The 14,483-nt window shown below is 44.8% G+C and overlaps 1 protein-coding gene across 1 annotated transcript in view; it reads right to left on the reverse strand.

Moving 5' to 3' along the window:
• Positions 1-6,993: 6,993 nt before the first annotated feature.
• PNPLA4 (patatin like phospholipase domain containing 4) overlaps positions 6,994-14,483 on the reverse strand; it is an 87,041-nt gene continuing 79,551 nt past the window's right edge. Inside the window, exon 7 of the mRNA XM_065916571.1 lies at positions 6,994-7,082. Within this exon, the coding sequence (XP_065772643.1) occupies positions 7,053-7,082 (30 nt within the window). The 3' untranslated portion in view covers positions 6,994-7,052. The remainder of the gene's footprint in view (positions 7,083-14,483) is intronic.

The raw sequence follows: 14,483 nt of genomic DNA on the forward strand, positions 1-14,483 counted from the left end.
GGCCTCACTGAGGACCAGAGTCAGGCCTCACTAAGGACCATGGTCAGGCCTTACTGAGCATCAGAGTCAGTCCTTACTGAGGTCCAGAGTCAGGCCTCACTGAGGTCCAGAGTCAGGCCTCACTGAGGACCATGGTAAGTCCTCACTGAGGACCAGAGTCAGTCTTTACTGAGGTCCAGAGTGAGTCCTCACTGAGGTCCAGAGTCAGGCCTCACTGAGGACCAGAGTCAGGCCTCACTGAGGACCAGAGTCAGGCCTCACTGAGGTCCAGAGTCAGGCCTCACTGAGGTCCAGAGTCAGGCCTTACTGAGGACCAGAGTCAGTCTTTACCGAGGTCCAGAGTCAGGCCTTACTGAGAACCAGTTTCAGGTTTCACCAAGGGCCAGAATCACACTTTAGTGAAGACCATATTCAGGGTTTACTTAGGCTCACAATCCAGCCTTTTTCGGACCACGAGCATGCTTTACACAGGGCCAGAGTCGATTTTACTGAGTACTAACAGCAAACTTTACTGAGTTTCTGACTCAAACTTACTGAGGACCAAAGTTAAGGTTTACTCGGGACCTGAGTTTTTCTCAGGCCCAGTGCAGGCTTGATTGAAGACTGGAGTGTATCTGGCTTTCAAGCTTTACTGAGGACCACAGTCCAGCTTGCCCGCGGGTTGGAGTCACACTTACTGAGGACCAGACTGAGGCTTTATTCAAGACCAGAGTCAGGCTTTACTGAGGACCAGAATCAGGCTTCACTGTGGACCACAGCCAGACCTTACTGGGGACCACATTCGAGCTTCAGTAATGTCCAAATGAGGCTTTATTGAGTACCAGATTGGGTAAAGCCTGACACTGGTCCTCAGTGAACCTGCCTTGAGCCTGATTCTCCTCCTTACTAAATCTCTCCAGACTGAACTACCCTCTTACTGCAGTCTACACTCATGCCTGACTGTGGCCCTCACTGCGTCCTGACTCTGTTCGTCACTGCAGACCGGCTCTGGTCCTCACTAACAGCTTCCATCTGGTCGTTGTGAACGTCTGACTCTGGACCTCACTGTAGCCTGACTCTGGTCCTACTAAAGGTAGACTCTCATCCATAATAAACCCTGAATCTGGTCCTCACAAAACCCTCAGTCTGGTCCTCGCTAAAGCATTGCTCTTATTCTCACCAAAGCCCGACTGTTAGTCTATACTAAAGCCTGACTCTGAGGCAACATAGCCTGTGGTACTCATTACAGCCTCAACTGGTCTCCATAAAACTTACTCCAGTCCTCACTAAAGCCTCAGCTCAGTTCAGTCGCTCAGGCGTGTCTGACTCTTTGCAACCCCATAGATTGCAGCCCGCCAGGCCTCCCTGTCCATCATCAACTCCCAGAGCTTACTCAAACCCACCTCTGTCCAGTCCGTGATGCCATTAAACCATCTCATCCCCTGTCATCCCCTTCTCCTCCCACCTTCAATCTTTCCCAGCATCAGGGTCTTTTCCAATGAGTCAGTTCTTCACATCAGGTGGCCAAAGGGTTGGAGTTTCAGCTTCAGCATCAGTCCTTCGAATGAATATTCAGGACTGACTTCCTTTAGGATGGACTGGCTTGATTTCCTTGCAGTCCAAGGGACTCTCAAGAGTCTTCTCCAACACCACAGTTCCCAAGCATCCATTCTTCAACACTCAGCTTTCTTTATAGTCCAACTCTCACATCCATAAAAGCTAATGAAATTGTCTCTGGCGCCTCCTAACGGCTGACATTGGCCCTAAATAAAGCCTGAGTCAGGTCCACACTGAAGCCTGACTCTGGTCTGTCCTAAAGTGTGACTCTGGTCCCGTATGTAGAGCCTGTCTCTGGTCCACACAATCCTGACCCTAGTCCTCAGTAAAGCTTGCATCTGTCCTGCACTAAAGCCTCACTCTGGTCCTCGTATAGCCAGATATTGGTCCACCATACATCTGAACCATTATCCCCAGTAGTTCAGACTAGTCTTCAATACTATCTGACTCTGAGCTTTTCTAACGCCTGACGGGTCCTGAATAAAACCTGTGATGTTCCCCCGTACAGACGGCTCTGGTCTGCACTACAGCCTGTGGACCTCAGTAAAGCCTGACTCTGGTCCTCACCGAAGCTGGACTCTGGTCCATGTGTGGTGTGCTTAATCGCTCAGTCGTGTCCAACTCTTCGAGACCCCGTGGACCCTGCAACCCGCCAGGCTCCTCTGTCCATGGGATTCTCCAGGCAAGAACACTGGAGTGGGTTGCCACGTTCTCCTCCAGAGGATCTTCCCGACCCAGGGATGGAACCCACGTCTCCTGCATCTCCTGCATTGGCAGGCGGGATCTTTACCACTAGCGCCACCTGGGACTAGTCTCTTGAGAGTCCCTGGGAAGCCTGGTGCCTTTTGTAAAAGCTAACGTGATTCCAGTTTTGCAAGCTGGAGGTTCTAGAGCCTCATGGGAAGTGTTCTGTATTACCCATGTTGACACTGCCTGCTCACATCCGTGTCACGGTTAGACTGAAAGTCCAGGATAAGAGCTTCATTTTTGTGCTTTCTCTCTTATTTTCTTTTAGCCTGTAGTAGTAATCAAATGAAGCGCACGTCTCAAGTTGGCAAAAAGACTCCTAGATAATGACTTCCTCTAGGCATCATTGAATTTTCTCATTTAATCAATGATTTCATTATTTTCCGTGGGGCTTGGTAAGGCACCCCCTTCTCTCTCTATGTGTTTCTATCTCTCATCTTCTTGTTTTAAAAAAAAAATTAGTTCCTGTCAAAACGATTCGTACAATTTAAAAATATTATAAAGCTCCACGTTTATTTCCTGTTAGCACGCTGTCTAGACCATATTATGTAATATCATTATTTAGATCTGAGATTTTGACAAATGACCACAACAACTCCATTGATTCATTCTGGCGTGTTATAGGAAAAGACATTATCGGTAGCAGGGAATGCTCAGCTTCAAAACAGGGCTGCGTAAATATGAGTGCAGGCTTTGCCTCTGTTTTAGCAGCTGATGTTGGAATAATGGGTCTTTCCCTGGTGGTTCAGACAGTAAAGAACAGGCCTGCAATGCAGGAGACCCGGGTTCGATCCCTGGCTCAGGAAGATCCCCCGGAGGAGGGCACAGCAACCCACTCCAGTATTCTTGCCTGGAGAATCCCATGGACAGAGGAGCCTGGTGGGCTACAGTCCCTGGAGTCACAAAGGGTCAGACGCAACTGAAGCGACTTAACCATAACCCACACCTAAGATATCACAGGAGGAAATAAATGATAACATGGAATCTCCACTTGAGGAAGTCAAGAATTTTTTCCTTTTAGGAGGAAAATGTACTTTTCTCGTCTCTAACTTTGGTAAGAAAGCTTCCACATAGGAAAAATATGATCTTCCCTTTTCTCTTTGAAATATTTCTTATGCTTGTGCCGAGTAGGGTGTCTGTGTGTGTTTGTGTGTGTGTGTGTGTGTGTGTGTACATGTATATATAATCCTAGAGAGGATGGAGTTAAACGGGTAAAAATAGCAGTCATTTTAGAAATCTAGATTTGAAGTAGGTATAGACACGCAAGGGATTCCCTGGTGGTTCAGACGGTTCAATCCCTGGGTCAGGACAATCCCCTGGAGAAGGAAATGGCAACCCACGCCAGTACTCTTGCCTGGAGAATCCCATGGATGGAGGAACCTGGTGGGCTACATACCACGTGGTCGCAGAGAGTTGGACGTGTCTGAGTGACTTCACTTTCACAGACACACAAGGCAAGATGTTTTACTATGGTACATAATGGATTCCTGAACTACTGTGCGCACACACACACACACACACACACACACACACACACACACACACATGATGCTGGGAAAGACTGAGGGCGGGAGGAGAAGGGGACGACAGAGGATGAGATGGTCAGATGGCATCACTGACTCGATGGACATGAGTTTGAGCAAGCTCCAGGAGCTGGTGATGGACAGGGAGGCCTGGCATGCCGCAGTCCTTGGGGTTGCAGAGAGTCCGACACGACGGAGCGACTGAGCAACAAGAACAACAAAATACATACATACACACATTCGCTAATAAGCTGGTCTGTCTCCCTCCTGAAGTCACGTTTGGACAAGCCCACTTCATTTGTAAGTATGTAAGGACGCTTTGTCTCTGGGACAATCCCTGCTCTATTTTGTCTTTGCATATATCTCAAAACAAAGCCATCAGTTTTGCGAGGTCACAAAAACCTTTTCCGTTACAAATCATCTTATACTTCAAGGAACTTTAAACCTGTTTTCAGGTTCCATTCTTCTCCTATCCTCCTTACGCCAAGGTGACTTCAACAGTGAAGTCTGTATAGATAACTAATTTCTGCAAGAGAGAAAAATGTTGATCGGCATTTTGGCCCCTCAACGTCCAGATGGCATTTATGATTGGAAAATATACAAAGGCACTGACATGCATTTTAGGATGAAAGGCAAAGGAGGCCGTGTCTGCCCTCATTGGTGCCTCCTCTCTGAAGAGGAGCCTGAACAATTCACTATTTTTACGGGAAAGATAACAAGTCTGTTGGGGCTTACCAGGCAGCTCAGGAATAAAGAACCCATGTGCAGGAGACGCGGGTTCCATCCCTGGGTCGGGAAGGTCCCCTGGAGGAGGAAACGGCGGTCCACTCCAGTATTCCTGCCTGGGAAATTCCAGGGACAGAGGAGCCTGGCGGGCTACAGTCCATGGTGTTGCAAAGAGTCGGACACGACTGAGTGACTAAACAACAAATCTTTTGGGCTGTTATCCTTTCTTGTTTTGTCATCCTCGTAACAACTTCAAAATAACTCTTAATATTCATGAGACGAATAGACTTTGTTTCGGGAGATCAGTGTCTTACCAGCTAAGAGAGGATTAGAATCTAGGTTTGTCTGTCCATAAGAGTCTGGGCTTCTGTTCCGTCCTCTCTCTTGTTTCCTGTCAGAGAATCACTACAGTTAACTGGGCAACTCACTCCACTTGGCCGGCTCCAAGGCCCTGAGATCTCTCTCTTCTTCCAGGAAAACCAGAGAGGATGCAGTTAAAACAGGTAAAAATAGACCAGTCGTCTTAGAGGTCGAGATAAGAAACAGGAATAGACGCACAGGGCAAGATGATGTTTGATTACGAGACATAATGGATTCCTAAAACACTTAAGTGTGATTAAAGATATAAAAAGGACAGAGGGAAACTTGTAGAACCATTATGAATACCCAAGACTGTAATGAGATGCTTTTCTGAGACAGAGCAGTACTTGGAGACTCTCCTCCCATACCAAAAAAAAAAGAAAAAGAAAGAAAATCGAAAGAGAAGGCAGCTTAGGAGGACAAAGATGATGCAGACATGGGGTGCAGCTGGTGCTGACCGATGGAATTTGGGTAGAAGGGAGGAGGTGAGGGAGCCTTAAAGACCACTCTGGGTGGTAGAAACATTTTTTTGGGGTGCCACATAAATGTCCCAATTTTATCAGCAATTGAATAAAACGGAAAACAAGCCAACGGCAGTCTATATCCTGGAGGTTCAGTATATTTAACTTTATTTTGCAGGGAGTAGCACATCCAGCTTTTGTTTGGCAATGCATCAAGGAAGCCGTATTTCTCTTGATATATACCACAATTTAAGTTTGCACGCATGCATGTGTGTGCTCAGTTGTGTCCGACTCTTTGCGGCCCCATGGTAGCCCTCCAGACTCCTCTGTCCTTGGAATTCTCCAGGCAAGAATGCTGGAGAGGGTTGCCATTTCCTCCGCCAGGGGATCTTCCCGACCCAAGGATCGAACCTGTGACTCCTGTACTGGCAAGCAGATTCTTCACCGCGGGTACCACCTGGGAAGCTTGAAAATGGGCCGTACTTGAATTCTTTCTCGGCGCCCTTCCCCAGGACATTTCTTGAGGGCAGGTGTCTCTGACTGGCCTGTGGGCCTTTTGAATACAAAGCGTCCAGAAGGCCTGGTTTGAAGTTGTTGTTACAGGAAGGGGCCACAAGAGGCAGCATTTCCTAATGCTCTGCTGTGGTTACCTGGGAAATCAGAGGTTGGGGAAAGTCGTGTCGCTGGGTTGTGGATCCCAGCGGAAAGGGCCACGATGAACACCCAAGGGCTTACGACTAATTACCTGAATTCTAATTTCATATTGGAGTGTATAGTGGGTTTGATCACCTTCAAGTACATCTGTGTGGATGCAGGTGGCATCATCTCATTCACTTTTCATGCATTAGTCGCTCAGTTGTGACCGACTCTCTGTGACCCCACGGACTGCAGCCCACCAGGCTCCTCTGTCCACGGGATTTTCCAGGCAAAAATGCTGGAGTGGGTTGCCATTTCCTTCTCCAGGGGATCTTCCCCAACCCAGGGCTTGAACCCGGGTCTCTTAATGTCTCCTGCATTGGCAGGCGGGCTCTTTACCACTAGCGCCACCTGGGAAGTCGGTTTATTAACAGCAATATAGCTAAAATTTGCAATATTAATTCCAATATCACATCATGCTTATGAGTTTTTGGTCATATCTACACAATCTGAATCAATATATTGGGTGGGACAAGAACTTTGTTTGGCGTTTTTCCATAAGATGGTAGAGCAAAATCAAAATGAACTTTTTGGCCAGCCCAATAGGAGACTCTCCTCCAGTTGGCCAACTTTGGGAATACAAAGAAATTCATTACTGTGAAATCTCACAAATGAGATTAATCATGTACAAGCACAATTTTTGACTCACACATTTTCAGGATCAGGGGTGACAGCAAGTAAGAGAACAAGAGATACATGCTAAAGTGCAGACAGAAGATCCGCATAAAGTCTGTATCTCTGAATTGCAGGATGTCTTGTGCATCTGAAGATGACTTAGCCTGGAAGAATCTTCCCACGCACCCCACGCCCCTAGCACTCCCACCCCATTTAAGCTTTAGAGTCCACCTCTGGCAAAACGGGAGCCAGCAGGGAAAGTTACCAACACAACTGCTGAAGCTGGACACGTGAAAACTCAACGGTCCTTGTGACTTCCTTCACGCAACAAAGTGAACCAGAAGGGGGTGGTCCTCGCGTGCCTGGACGCGGAAGGCGGAGCTAGGAGTCAGCCTCTCTTTGCAGGCAGGGTGAACTTCTAAGAGAGAGAAAAGGAATGACAATCTCAACATGGGGCCACACCAAATGCCTACCTGGAGGTCCCCTTGGAGAAAACTCGCTCATGTGAAAGGAGGAAAAACAAAGAGGCAGTCAAGCCTTTCCCCCAATACCCACCCCTTTTAAACCCTGGAGCAGAGGTTTTGTTACATCAGCTCTATCTCAGATCATCAGGCGTTAGATCCCGGAGGTGGGGAAGCCCTAGCTTATGAGTTTCTGAATGTGGACAATGTGGATCTCTACCGTGATAAAACAAACTCACTTGAAGATTAATATGTTCTCCCATCAAGACAAGGTACGGTTCCCATTTATTTTTGCCTTCCTGATCACCAAAATTTGAAAAGATTGATACTGTCCATTGTTGATAAAGGTGGGGAGAAAAATGTTCTCAGAAGCTCTTAAGAGAGTGTGTCTTATTACAGCTTTCTCTGCAGGGGAGTTTGCCTAGAATCTTTCAGTTTCAACTGTGCATTCCCTTTGAGCCAGCAATCCTTCCTGAGGTGCTTTCTCCTATGGAAATACTTGCAGTGTTCAAAGATGGATGCAAAGAGATCAATCTAAGGGAGCATGAGTAGGAAATGATCCCATGAGTGAGCACGTTCTTCAACAAGGGCAACGTAAAGGTAGTAATTCAAGAGACTTATTTCTTTAACAACAACAACAGAACAACCCACTTGAAAAATGGTTGTGCTGTGTGCTTAGTCACTCATTTGCGTCTGACTCTTTGCGACCCCATGGACTGCAGCCCGCCAGGCTCCTCCGCCCATGGGGATTTTCCAGGCAAGAATACTGGAGTATATTGCCATACGCTCCTCCAGGGGATCTTCCTGATCCAGGGATGGAACCCAGGTCTTCCACACTGCAGGCAGATTCTTTCCTGACCGAGCCATTACAAGACTGAAATAGACATTTGTTCAAAGGAAACAAAGAGATGGCCAATAGGCACATGAAAAGGTGCTCAGTACTGCTATTTATTAAGGAAGTGCAAATCGTCAAATCTACAACAAGCTACCAGTTGTAGTACCTCACACCAGTCAGAGTGGCTATCATTAAAAAAAAAATCTACAAATAACAAATGCTGCAAAGAGTGTAGAGAAAAGGAACCCTCCTACAACGTTGGTGGGAATGTAAGTTGGTGCAGTCACTTTGGAAAATAGGATAGCAGTTTCTCAGAAAAAAAAAAAACTAAAACTAGAACTACTTTATGATCTTGCAATCCCACTCCTGGGCACAGACCCAGAGAAAACCACAATGTGAAAAGATACATGTCCCCCAAGGTTCGTAGCAGTGCTATTCCCAATAGCCAAGACATGAAAATAACCTAAATACCCACCAGCAACTGAATGGATAAAGACGATGTGGTATGTATATCACAGTGGAACATTCCTGAGCCTAGAGAAAGAATGAAACCATGCCATTTTGTATCCACATGGATGGACCCAGAGATTATCAGACTAAATGAAGTTAAGTCAGAAATAGAAAGATATCACATGATTATCACTTACATGTGGACTCTAAAATATGGCCCAAATGAACTTATCTACGAAACGGAATCGGACTCATGGAGAACAGATTGGTGGTTGCCAAGGAGGAGGGGGAGGGGATGGATGAATTGGGAATTTGGGTTTAGCATATGCAAACTGTTATGTATAGAATAGATAAATAAGAAGGTCCAACTGTATATAACACAGAGAGCTATAATCAATATCCTGTGATAAAGTATAAAGGAAAATAATACGGAAAATATGTAGATATATAAGTGAATCATTTTCCTGTCCAAGAGAAATTAACCCAACACTGTAAATTAACTATCTTCAGTTAAAAAAGTACTTAAAGAATGATTTCTTTGACTTGCTACTGAATGGGGAATATTCTAATAGAAATTATGAACCATCTCTCTTTTTGTACTTAAAAAAAAAAATGATGTACTTTTTGCATCTGTATTTATACTCTCAAAGAAACAATCAGATGCCAAACAGATAGTAATGACTATTAATATATGGATATAGCGGATGACTTGAATAAGTTTTCCTCTGTTTTTAAATGTACATACACAGTTTTTTACTATGTGCCTATACCATTTTCAATGAAAATACCACACACATTTTCAAGTAAGCTTTGGTGCCAGAGACGTGAAGGTTCTAAAACACTCAGAATCCATGCTGTAGAAGGCAGCTACCCATGGCAAAATTTGTGGCTTGATGGTTTCAGAGGTTTTCCTGTATGTTTTGTTTTATTCTTAATAAGTCTTCTGGCTTGTGTGAAGGAACTAAACTCACCTGAAACTAATGTGTGACGTGTTGACAGGCTCAGAAACTTCTCTTATCTTCCAAACAACGCTGAGGGGGAAATACTTCATCCCACATAATAACGGTTTGGAAGTGATTTTGCATGTGATAAAAGGGGAATGTAAAAATAAATGACTTTTTCTCTGCAAAATTTCAGAAATATAATATTTTTGTGAACATTGTCACAGATTATCTGGTGTTAGAAAAGGTAAAAGGAGACAGAATGTGGCCTAGGCTTGAAATGAGCAAATCCATCAGGAGTATGAAGATACCATATTTATGAAAATGCCATCACAATCAAAAGGCATTACCGGTACGCAACTAAGGTTAGTTGTTCAGTCGCTTGGGCGTGTCCAATCCTTTGTGACCCCCTGGACTATCAGCACGCCAGGCTTCCCTGTCCTTCACTATCTCCCAGACTTTGCTGAAACTGACGTCCATTGAGTTGGTGATGCCATCCAACCACGTGAATTATCTACGTGCAGTAATTCAGTACCCTGCCATTACTTCTGCTTGGTATCATTCTGTATTCAGTTTTTTTTACATTTTCAAAAGCCATAAATAAAAGTTTGTCTCCTCGCCTTTTTTCATGCCTGTTCTGCCATAAACAGCCTTCTACAGACTTGTAGATTATTCGGGAAGGACAAGATAATGGGAGCTAAAATAGTAGGTGAGGAGCATTTTTGCGCTATGCTAAACTTTCCATCTGTCTATCTGTATTTATGGCTTGTACAGAACCTGTTTTTATTTCCCACGGACCAATCTGATTCTCCAGTCATGGCTGGTGGTCTTCTGTGAGGGTATTCAGCTACTATTTCTTGAGCTAGGCAGATGGCAATCAAAATGCAACTTCATAATTTTATTTTTCTAGCCACCGTCCAAAAATTTGGACAGACTCCTGGGGACAGAACTGGCAGTACTTTGAGTTGAAACGGTGCGGGACATGTGCTCAGTTTGTACACGTGAGGGATAATCACAGGCACGTACTAGTCGGCAGAACCAAACACAGAGAACAACAGTCTTATCATTATAACAGTCAACAGTCACAGAACTCAATCAGTTCAGTTCAGTCACTCAGTCGTGTCCAACTCTGTGACCCCATGGACGGCAGCACACCAGGCCTCCCTGTCCATCAGCAACTCCCGGAGCTTACTCAAGCTCATGTCCATCGAGTCGGTGATGCCATCCAACCATCTCATCCTCTGTCATCCCCTTCTCCTCCCGCCTTCAATCTTTCCCATCATCTGGGTCTTTTCAAATGAGTCAGTTGTTCGAGTTTCAGCTTCAGCATCAGTCCTTCCAATGAGTATTCAGGACTGATTGCCTTTACGATGGACAGGTTGGGTCTCCTTGCAGTCCAAGGGACTCTCAAGAATCTTCTCCGACACCACAGTTCAAAAGCATCCATTCTTGGACACTCAGCTTTTTTTTATGGTCCAACGCTCACATCCATACATGACCACTGGAAAAACCATAGCCTTGACTAGATGGATGTTTGTTGACTAGATGGACCTGCATCAGAGGTAAAACAGAACTCAGTCCCCGGGACTAAATGGCAAATGGGCAAGCGTGGTAGGAATTTCCAAAAGCTGCACTGACCTAGACTCTCTCTTGTGACTGGACGTGACAAAGGCGCCCTCAGGACCAACAACAGCGGAGAAGGTGACTCTGGCCTGTGTGACGAATGCACGTGGTACTAAACGAAGCTTATAATGAACTGTATTATATGAAGAAGCTGAGGTGTCCAGATCAGGTGACAGCTTGGGAGAAAAGCTAGGGTTACCAGAAAATAACACTGACCAGCTGTCGCAAGCAGTGATTTTGGACACTTCACTTATGTCAAGGATGGCAGAGCACTGTAAAAGCAGGACCTCTCTTGTTGAGTCATCAACTTGGGAAAAATCATCTTGGAAGCTGCAAACAATCCTCATGACCTAGATCAGCAATAAATACTCTGGTTGGTGAACCAAATCCTTCAACTGTGGGCAGCTCGAATGCACCTCATCTTTACGGTGTGTGGGACCATCAGAACACTGGACATGTATACAGTGGATAAAATGGATGAAACCCAAGACAGCCCTAAAAAGGAGGAAGAGGTGGGATTTCCCACGTGGCCCAGTGGCTGACACTCTGTGCTCCCAATGCAAGGGGTCTGGGGTTCGATCCTTGGTCAGGGAACTAGATCCTACATACTGCAACTAAGAGTCCACCTGTCACAATTAAGGCCCAGCACAGCCAAATACCTAAATGAACATAAATATTATTTTTTTAAATGAGTAAGAGGGAAAAGCCTACCTGGTAGCTCAGCTGATAAAGAATCCACCTGCAATGTGGGAGGCCTGTGTTTGATCCCTGAGTTGGGAAGATCCCCTGGAGGAGGGCATGGCAACCCACTCCAGTATTCTTGCCTAGAGAATCCCATGGACAGAGGAGGCTGGCGGGCTACAGTCCATGGGGTCGAAAAAAGTCATCAGACACGACTGAGTGGCTAAGCACAGCACACAAGAGGGAAAAAGAATATAGACCGTAGAGAAACATGATTAAATTTATTAGCACTTTTGGCCTGATTAGCCTAAGTGAGCCAATCCAATTTTCAATAAGTTTAATATTCTGTGTGTGTTGTGCTTCATACAGTGCTTAGAAGCATTTAAGAAAATCAGATATGTCAGACTGATTTGAATTAAACAGAAAATTCATTAGGTGTGTAATCCATATCGAAATGCCTATAGAAATCGAATCAGTTTAATTAATAAGCTTTCGCTGTATTGATTATATCAATGAAATATGGCTACTTAGAAGAATGCGATACAAGTGAATCAGGTATCAAAGGAGAAACAGTGGTATTTTTCATGTACATAACTGTTTTTTATATTAAGGAATCTAGCAAGATGAAAAAGGACAGATGCATCAATATCTCACATTTTCTTTAGCTAGTAGAAATGGGCAGGATTAAAATTAAACTCTAGAAACGCATGGTGGTAAAGGATAGAGTGTTCTCTGAAATATGGTAAATATGATCCTGAAAATACAGAGGATGTCATCAGTAACTGAGAATATGGGATCTAAAAATATTTAAATTAGGTAATAGGAAGTTAATAAGGTCACTCCATGAAAGCATTTGTTGGTTATTAATGGAATTAAGTCTTGATGGAGATTGGAGAAGGGCAAGGCAAACCAATCCAGTATTCTTGCCTGGAGAATCCCACAGGTAGCAGAGTCTGGTGGGCTATCGTCCATAGCATTGCAAAGAGCTGGACACAGCTGAGCAACTTAAGCACACACTTAATGGAGATATGCACCATCAAAAGGAAAGTATGTGGTATAACTCAGCAATTGAAAGAATAATGTGAAAAAAATCAAAAGATGAAGCACAATAGGTAAAATTAAAACCTACATACGTTTCCCTTATAGCTCAGTTGGTAAAGAATCCGCCTGCAATGCAGGAGACCCAGGTTCGATCCCTGGGTCAGGAAGATCCCCTGAAGAAGGGATGGGCTACCCACTCCAGTATTCCTGGGCTTCCCTGGTGGCTCAGCTGGTAAAGAATCTGCCGGCAATGTGGGAGACCTGGGTTTGATCCCTGGGTTGGGAAGATCCCCCGGAGAAGGGAAAGGTTACCCACTGCAGTATTCTGGCCTGGAGAATCCCATGGATCATATAGTCCATGGGGTCACAAAGAGTCAAGACACGACTGAGCGACTTTCACTTTTTTCTTTCTTTCATGCTTAACCCTACATCTAGATGGGAGGCGGGAGCCACTTGAAACAGAAAAACATAACTGAGGGTTTCAAAGTGATGGTGGGAATAAAGAAGTTCGAAGGTGCCTCAGAAAGCAGCATGTTGAGGCATTCAGTAGGTGGTTGGACCCATGGGCCTAGGAGTCAGACAATGGAATGTCTGGACCAGAGATAGAGCTTGGGGGTCATCAGCCAACAGAATCCAGTTGTAGATCCTCTGTCCAACTGGGAAGAATGAGTGAGAAAGCATAAGGGTTGGCAGGATAATCTGAGATGATCCAGCGTTCTAGAGGGAGGGGACATATGTGTACCTATGACTGATTCATGCTGATGCATGCCAGAAACCAACACAATATTATTGGAAAGCAATTATCCTCCAATTAAAAATTATTAAAAAAAAAAAAAAAAAGCTTCCTAGCTGGCACAAGTGGTAAAGAACATGCCTGACAACGCAGGAGACACAAGAGATACAGGTTTGATCCCTGAGTAGAGAAGATTCTCTGGAGAAGGGCATGGCAACCCACTCCAGGATTCTTGCCTGGAGAATCCCATGGACAGAGGAGCCTGGCGGGCTACAGTCCATGGGCTCGCAGAGAGTCAGATGTGACTTAGCGACCTAGCACGCAGGTAAGCTCTTTGCTCATGAACAAAGGTAAGGGGTAAATACAATGTTTAAGGAAGGGTAGATCCTACCGAGTCTGTAGAAAGAAGGCTGGGACACGAGCGCAGCGACTTGGATGCACATGGCGGAAACTAATACAAGTTGTCAAAATTTCTTTTTAATTAATTAATTTATTCTAATTGGAGGCTAATTACTTTACAATATTGTAGTTATTTTTGTCATACATTGACATGAGTCAGCCATGGGTGTACATGTGTACATTTTTTTTTTTTTTAAAGATTTCCTCAAGTCATTTCTCTTAATGCATCATTCCACCTAGCCACATCCAGGGCAGCTCTGACCCTACAGCACCTTCAGGCCATGACCTTCCACTCTCCTGTTTCTACTTTCTCACCATCAGAGTCTGTATTCTCTTTGCAGGTCTCATTTTAAGCTCTTTACTTGTGGTACAAAGGAATTTATTGGTTTCACAAATAGTTGAAATAAATGATCTCAGCTAGCCTTACTCCTTGGAAGGAAAGTTATGACAAACCAAGACAGCGTATTAAAAAGCAGAGACATCACTCTGCCAACAAAGGTCTGTAGAGTCAAAGCTTTGGTTTTTCCCATAGTCATGTACGGATATGAGAATTGGATCATAAAGAAGGTTGAGCACTGAAGAATGGATGCTTTCCAATTGTGGTGCTGGAAAAGACTCTTGAGAGTCCCTTGGACTGTGAGGAGATGAAACTAAT

Source organism: Muntiacus reevesi, chromosome X (assembly GCF_963930625.1).
Source record: "Muntiacus reevesi chromosome X, mMunRee1.1, whole genome shotgun sequence".
NCBI classification, from domain to species: domain Eukaryota; kingdom Metazoa; phylum Chordata; class Mammalia; order Artiodactyla; family Cervidae; genus Muntiacus; species Muntiacus reevesi.